Consider the following 7,500-nt stretch of genomic DNA (forward strand, 5'->3'; position numbering starts at 1 on the left):
TTCAATATTTTGCTGTAGCCCGAATCCCAGGATTACCGGTGTCCAATAGAGAGGAGCTGGACGATTTTGAACGTAGTGCAGCTTGCTTCAATTTCCGTCGAACGATCAATGAACAGTGCGATGTTACATGGGAACAATTTATGATCGATAGATTATTTACCAGAGATTTTCTGGAATCTTGGAGGAAGACGGAAGAAACATCAGGACGAACGATACCTTTCGCAACCTATCGCAACACGATACAGGTAATACATGCCATCTTTAAACAACGTAATCCAAACATTACACGACTGCAAGCAGAACAAAAGTTTCGGAACCACATAGAAATGGCACTGCTTAAGCAACAGGAACATCAGAAGAAAGAATGATAAACCGGCAAACAAGCAGGTTAAACACCCGTTCAGTTATCTACAAAAAACTAACGATAACAAATGGAATGGAAAACTAGATCTCTATAGTCTGAATTTAAAAATGAACTACCTCTTTGGTGTATAGCTCAATGGGCCAGCATAAACAGTGAACTTGGATTTTTAAAAAAGTTGATAAAAACTCAGCCGAGCACCCTCATGGGTCGCTGCATGCGCATAAGCAAATGTAACAATGATCTGAATTTATCTTTATCAATCATACGTTAAACACAGACCGCTAGTTGGAGAACCGCTAGCGCATTCGGATTAGTAGCGCCAACTATGTGTGGCCAGGAACTATACACATTTAACCCAGAAACTATATGCACATTTAGTTATTGAGGTGGAATTTATTGGAAAAGAAGATAAGTCGAAACAAAAAAAAAAGTACAAAACATAAAACGGTATCTACTAATGATTTCTGTTTGTCATACAATCATGATCATGTCTGCACCGGGTCATGTGAGAAGAATGTGGAAGATATATGATGGTACGGATGGCCCTGGTGGTGGTTTGATGTTCTCGGGATAGTGGATGAAAGCACCTCGACAGAATTGTGACACAATGTACCTGTAACGGTACGTTCTATCCCGTGTGATCGACTTCAGCGCTACCAAAAGACTATGCTGTAAAAGGCTCGATGCCAAGCCATTGTTACCGAGGCACCGGGTGCCCCCGTGCTACTCTTTGCCACTTTCGATCGTCTTTGATATGGTTTGCTTAAGCTGCACGCACGTTCCTGTTCCGCGTGTTTCCCTTGCTAACCCTTAACCACTAACTGCCGCGTGGATTCTGTCGTTGCGTAGCGTTGAATTTGCTTCCATTCTTCCTGATAAATATATAACTTCTAATATCACAAACTTGACTAATTGGTCATATAATGTTTGATGAGGAATCGGGGGGAACAAGAACAAGGGGGTAAAGTTTCACAATTGTATCCGTTCTGCTCGATGTGGGGAAGGAAGTCGCAAAACAAAAAAAATGTCGCTTAAAATGGAACAAATTTTCGGGCAGATGGTTTTTCGTCATACGGCGTTATGGGGTTGTAGTTACACTTAGTTTCTGTTTGTTCGTCACGATTCGATTCTATTCTTAGGATAGGAGCTTGCTGCCGAGCTGCTCTAGGGCTCGTATGAATAAGACAGGATGCTTGTAGGCAGAGAGAGAGAGAGAAAGTTCCCCGTGTCAGCCCTTAGTTCTTAGCTGCTGGCTGCTCGGCGGCCGCATCCGGGGCAGTCTTGACTTCTGGGTACTCGAGCTTCGCGCCCGGCTCGCAGGTGAAGGCTGGGCAGCAGCTCGGGAACGGAGCCGTCTTGTTGGTCTTCTCAGTGTCCAGCTTGCACTTATCGTTGGCCAGCGGCAGCGGTCCGCAATCCTCGACCAGCTCGAGCAGGCTGCGGATGGGAAAGAGTTTCGCAATTAGCCCCATTTTTCTAAGTGATCGTACGAACGATCGCAACCTACCGTGGCTGGGCATCATCGGATAGCACGCAGGTGGAACGTCCGCAGAACGGGCTCAGATCCCAGCCCTGGCCAGGCTCGAAGGTGGCACACTTGGTCGAGGCGAAGCACATGCCAGGGAAGTCTGAAAGAACAATCGGGCAAACATGTTGAATTTGAAGTTATCCATTGTATAATGTAGTTAATTGCGGGTTTCTTCTGAGAAACGCGAATGTACGCGCAAGAATTCCAAACATAAGAGACCCCAAAATGAATAATACATTCTACGGCGTTAACGTCTTTTGAAAGTCTGCAATTCTGCTTTCGGCTCCATGCCTTCATGCCACCATGGAAAGCCCCGAAAAGATGATGTTCCTGTTTCTCTGAATACTAATGAAGCTGCGTGCTATTAAGAATCATCAAAAACAGCCAAAGCAAGCGAAAAGCAAGCAAGCCAGCTTTCTTGAAATGGTTCCCAAGCAACCAAGAAACGGAGAGAGAGAACACATAAAGAAGGCGATTGAGCTACAGGTTTTGCAGCGAAATTGTCAGCTCCTTCTCTGCTCCTTCTCCGCTCCCAGATCTGGGAGTGTTTCAGTGGCCCTCGGGGTCGGGGGATTTTTGTGCTTCTTCGTAGTCCGCGATGTCAACCGTAACCTCCAGCCTTCGGTTCAGTTTCAAGGTGTGAGCCAGCAGCAGAGCAGTTGGCGGAACACAATGACATCTTATGTTTGGAGCTGAAAAAAAAGGGGCACCACCATCTTCTCACCCACCCTCCCACCCACACGTATTTTCGATCTTCAGACACCGTGACTACGTTTCGCAATCGCAATATGATGTAAGCGAGTTTCCATTATTTAAACACTCTTTGGTGTCTCACTCGTGTCGCCTTTAGCAGCAATGAATCTTCCAGACGTTGGTTGGTTTGCGCCACTCAGAGAGGCTGCCAAAAGGAGGGTAGTTTCTCCTCCCGTCCAGACCATCCTTTTATGGATGGCCGGATGGCTTTTTATGGATTATTCCCTGATCGTTAAGGTTAGGGGGGGCTGCTTTAGAAGCCGTGCGTTGCAGGAAGGATAGCGAGGTTGCATAATTGCCTGCAGGCATATCGGCATCGTGCAGCAGTGGTGGCCGTGTCTTCGAAAATGTCTCTTTCACCTTCGGTGGACTTGTTCTTCGTACGCTTCCGATCATTCACGCCAGCCCGGAGGGGGCTTGCTTTCCTGTGACATTTCGCTCTCATTTATGGGTGCTCTCGTGGCCACAACCGCACGAAACCGACTGCTCTGATGCTGGTTTTGCTTCTCGATGTTTCGCACACGTCGCATAGTACAAGGTGACCGAGCAAAGGAGGCCGCGGGTCTGGGGCTGCGAAATAGCCGCAGCCTCAAGCACGTGGCCAGTTACCTGAATCGCAGGAGGCGCGCGTTCGCGCCATATTGTCTACTTCTTTCGCTTGGCCGTAGTGATGGTGCATTCACTTGGATCGATCGCGAAACGGAACTGGCAGAGGAGACACCGTAATTCATATGATGTCATGTCATGTGCGTCGCCACCCTTCACTCCCAATTGCATAAGTGCTCGCGGTGGTGTCCTCGTGGTGTCGTGATTTCAGAATTGCATTACAGTACGCCAACTAGTTCCGATTCCCTTCTCCCAGATGCAATCGAGAGTGGCTGGCTGTTGGAGTGGAGGGTGAGTCATCGAAACCGACCCATTCACGTCAACCCATTTAGCCCCCAATCTCGCGACCAACGAGTAAACGACCATCAGCACCGCCACCACCATGACCACCGTCGGTTCTGTCCATCAACCTTCTGTCCACCGGCACCAGCCGCAAACAACAGACCATTCTCGTTGATTTGAGTTGGAAATTAACGCTTTTCACGCTCGCTGAATCATAAATTAGCGCTGGCGTGCTTTGATTGCTATCTTTCACGGAGAATGGCTACCATGGCAGCGCGGACAGTGCGACGAGCGGCTGTTGCCTTGACAGTGGCACTCGACACTGGTCGTCACTACGAGTTGCTTAGAAATGTGTTGTTCTGACTGGTACCAGAATGTGCCCATGAACATGAAGCCCTTTGTGCTCCTGATGCTAATGAGCAAACACTGCTGATGCGATACATCGGAACAATGCAAAAAAAAAAGGGTTCTTATCGTCACCAGCTGGTAAGGGACATCACGATTCCACTCGAGATGAACATTAATGGCTCACTCCGATTCCGATTAAAAGAAGGACCGTTCACCACGTTCGCACGGTGTCATAAAGCACTAAGTTGCGATCGTGTACAATGTAGTTGGAAACTAGTCTGGTAATTGTGCTCGATAGATTACTACCGACCGAGCGGTACGGAAGAGTTGAAGGATGTGCCCGACCGAAAGGAATGACATTCCAATTTGCGACACAAAGTCACCGTTGCGGATGAGTTCGTTCGTGGAGGACAGATTTCTTGAAGGGAATGTGATGAAAGGCCAAGATTGAGGAAGGTTTCACCGAGTTTCGTTTCTCTGTTGCGTGCTATAGAACTTTTTTTAATGTAACAAACATTCCATTCATGATTGGCAGTTCCAGGAGGTGATTAGCGATTTCTAAAATGGTTTTTGCGACAATTCTGCATCTAGAGCACGTTGTGGCCCATCTCCGGTAGGTGGAAATGAAACCAGTACACGCGATCTAGCGTTTCCCTTTGTCGGCTATCCACCGCGACACGCCATGCAATTATGTGTCTTCTTCCACCCAATGGCCTCCGAAATATTTTCCCAAAAAACAGTTCAATCAACAAGTGGCCTAGCCGTTGTCGCACCCTCGGGTGCGGCGGTGGCCTTTATTTTTCAGTGTCAAAGCGTAACGGTTATGCTGTGGCAGTGGGAGCATGAAGCATGACGCCGGTGACAGCACAAAACCCGTTGCTGCACAAAATCGAGAGAATAGCATCGAAGTGGACATAGTGGCACGTATTCTGGGCCCGGAACCGGAAGCGTGACCTGTTTAGTGCACCATCATAGTGCGTTGCTACGGATGCTGCCTGGGTGGCCACGACCGATTCTAACGAGGTCTTTGCCCTGCCCAAAAAAAAACAAGGCCTTTTGGCCTTTTAGGTGTTCAAATATATACCTGTATAGTTAAAATAGAACTATTTTGTGTCAAAAGTGAACAGTAAATACAGATGATGATTGTCAGGTGGTTCAAAATTAATGCAAACCATTCGCTCGAAAAAAAAAATCCAAGGGTGGAAAAATCCAAGTAACCTACGATCGTAACAACAATCGGTGTTTTAGGAGACACAAAGCAGTAAGCGTATAGCCAGCGACCAATCTGCAACGCTTGGACCTTCCTTGTTCTTCTGTGACAAGTGTGAACTGGTTCACGAGCAGCAATAGCAGCAGCACCGGTTTGATGTGGGGGGAAAGAAATCAAAATCTTACAAAGAGAAGGTGGTTGCAAGAAAAAAAACCGGTTGCTCGTGGCGCAGTCACGGCCAACTGCAACTGCGTGGCCACCACTTACTCCGAAACACTCCGGCTGCCGTCTGGTACGAGACATGACTGCATCGGTATCTTTGATCGATCTAGAACTACTAACCACCAGCCTGCTAAGGTGTGTAAGGTCTACGCAATGGCGGTCAGGTTGGTAGGCTGGGCTGGCCGGTAAACCGGTTCGATTGCATTTTCGGGTTCCGCAGCAACGGCAGCAGTGGTAACAGTAACCAACCCTTCAACTCCTTCGAGAGCAGACAAACCTGTAGCGAATAGCTTGCAGCAGTCGAATGGTGGTGGGACGATTGTTTGAAACGCATGCCGCGTCTCTCTGTTCACGTCCATTGACCAATTGCTCAATCAGTGGGCCTCAAGCCGACTGGTACACCGCTACCGTCCGTTCGAGGGTGCCAACAGTGGACACTGAAATGAGGACAGCCGACACAAACACGAGATCCGTACCAGTCGACGCTGGTAGAATGAAGAGTAAGCCCACAGCCCAGCCCAGCAGGCCGAGGTGTTAATCGATGATCTAAACCATTCGGATGGCCGTAGCTAACGTGGTTTCGACATGAGCTTCGAGTTGATTTGCTACGAATCTATACCGTTGTTCTTTACGCCTTGCGGAACACGGAACGAACGGTGTTTGTAGCCGGCAGGGAAGGCACAATTACAACAACGCGCGTCGCGAGACACAATAGCCGGAGGTGGTGGCCACAGAGAGACGTGCCTCCTTTGGAGGCACCTGCCAGCCTCGCCCACAGCCAGTAGTGGTCACTCCCAGGGCCGATCGGCGGAAAGCTTCTCGAACGTTTGTCTCGGTGTGTATGTGGCCAATTGCGATCGAGCCAAATGCACTTAGCATTACTGTAACAGCGATGATGGGCTTGGCACTGGCGATGGCTCTCTGAACAAATCAATGTACACCGTTGCGTCACCCAGAGCGGGCGTTCCGCTTGCTTCTTCTGCCGCTGGAAACAATGCGTGTCTTTTGCGTAAAGCTAAAGCTTTGTTGCGATAGTGCCCGGCCAGATGAGCAACATAGATCGAACCCTCGAACGATCGGGCACCACTAAACGGCCCTATACAGTACTTACCGCGCAGCACATCGGCCGGAATGAGGCGTTTGTAGGTTTTGGAACCATCGGCAGCGGGCTCCTTGGTGGTGGCTTCCTCTGCGGCCTGAACGTAGCAGAAGCTGAGCGCCAGCACGGCAATAACGGTGAACGAACGCATCTTGGCGGAGGAAATCCGGATCCGGAAGGTGTTTGGCGTAATCTATAACGACAGAGGAAGCAACACACGGGCGGGAGTATGAGTGAATGCTAGCAAAGACCGATACACGATGATCACTGGGAGGGGACACACTGTTCGATCGATTGAAGTCGCTCGATCCTTGCACCGTAACGCTCTACAATGAACTGAGATTCCAGAACCACCTCGTGGCCACGTGTGCAGACGGGGATGCATGGTTTCGGATGGCCTTATTGTTTTGTTTGTGCCCTCGTACTACTGCGTACTTGGCGGAATTTCGGAATCACACCACCACCACACCCCGTGCACCACACATGCGGCTGGCTAGGATTGTGCCAGGAAGCGCAACTGTCCATTGCGGAACACAATTTTCTAATAAAAATTAATCAACCACGCGCGGACCAACCAACACTGGTTTATGTGGCGGCGGAACTGGCTGTGAACTGGTGGGCCACACAAACGGATGATGAAAGTGAAACACACCACCGGGATCATGTGCTGCTGCGTTGATCCGGACACTCTTCTTCGCGCGCGCGCGCGCGCTCGCACACACCGTTGAGAGCACGAGATGCCAGGCAGGCGAAGACGGGCGTTACTACTGACCTGAGGAGTGTTGCTATGGCAGCCGGCGAACGAGCGTCGAGATGATGGATCCGGGTTGGCGAGCTGGAGCAGCGAAATCGAACGCACCTCGCGAACGGTTGGACGACGAATGGCGCTGAAATGGCACGAGATTCGCTATTTGATGGTTTTCGGTCGCCGGCGAACGGGTGCCGACGAGTGGCGGGGATCGTGCGGCAAGTTGTGTGTTGTGTGTAGAGCGAGTTCGGCTGCTCCACCAGCGGCTGTTGGTTGGTTGGTTGGTTGGCTGGCTGGTGGGGGAGGATAATAATGTCGCGCGCCCGCGCACGCTCACCGT

At 49.8% G+C, this 7,500-nt stretch overlaps 1 protein-coding gene across 1 annotated transcript; it reads right to left on the reverse strand.

Moving 5' to 3' along the window:
- Positions 1–1,265: 1,265 nt before the first annotated feature.
- LOC126570319 (uncharacterized) lies at positions 1,266–7,314 on the reverse strand. The gene is made up of 4 exons (XM_050227996.1): positions 7,185–7,314; positions 6,425–6,605; positions 1,872–1,992; positions 1,266–1,801 (listed from the first exon to the last, which is right to left on the reverse strand). Exons 2-4 carry the CDS (start codon positions 6,561–6,563, stop codon positions 1,600–1,602), a joined length of 462 nt encoding a protein of 153 aa, XP_050083953.1. The 5' UTR covers positions 6,564–6,605; positions 7,185–7,314; the 3' UTR covers positions 1,266–1,599.
- Positions 7,315–7,500: the final 186 nt, after the last annotated feature.

Source organism: Anopheles aquasalis, chromosome 2 (genome assembly GCF_943734665.1).
Source record: "Anopheles aquasalis chromosome 2, idAnoAquaMG_Q_19, whole genome shotgun sequence".
NCBI lineage: Eukaryota > Metazoa > Arthropoda > Insecta > Diptera > Culicidae > Anopheles > Anopheles aquasalis.

What these genes read in the sequence shown, in the direction of transcription:
- LOC126570319 (XM_050227996.1), bottom strand. Translation starts at nt 6,563, where the DNA reads ATGCGTTCGTTCACCGTTATTGCCGTGCTGGCGCTCAGCTTCTGCTAC. An exon ending in TCCGGCCGATGTGCTGCGCG is followed by an intron (nt 1,993 to 6,424) that starts GTAAGTACTGTA and finishes TTGTTCTTTCAG; the next exon opens with ACTTCCCTGGCATGTGCTTC. An exon ending in TCCGATGATGCCCAGCCACG is followed by an intron (nt 1,802 to 1,871) that starts GTAGGTTGCGAT and finishes TCCCATCCGCAG; the next exon opens with CCTGCTCGAGCTGGTCGAGG.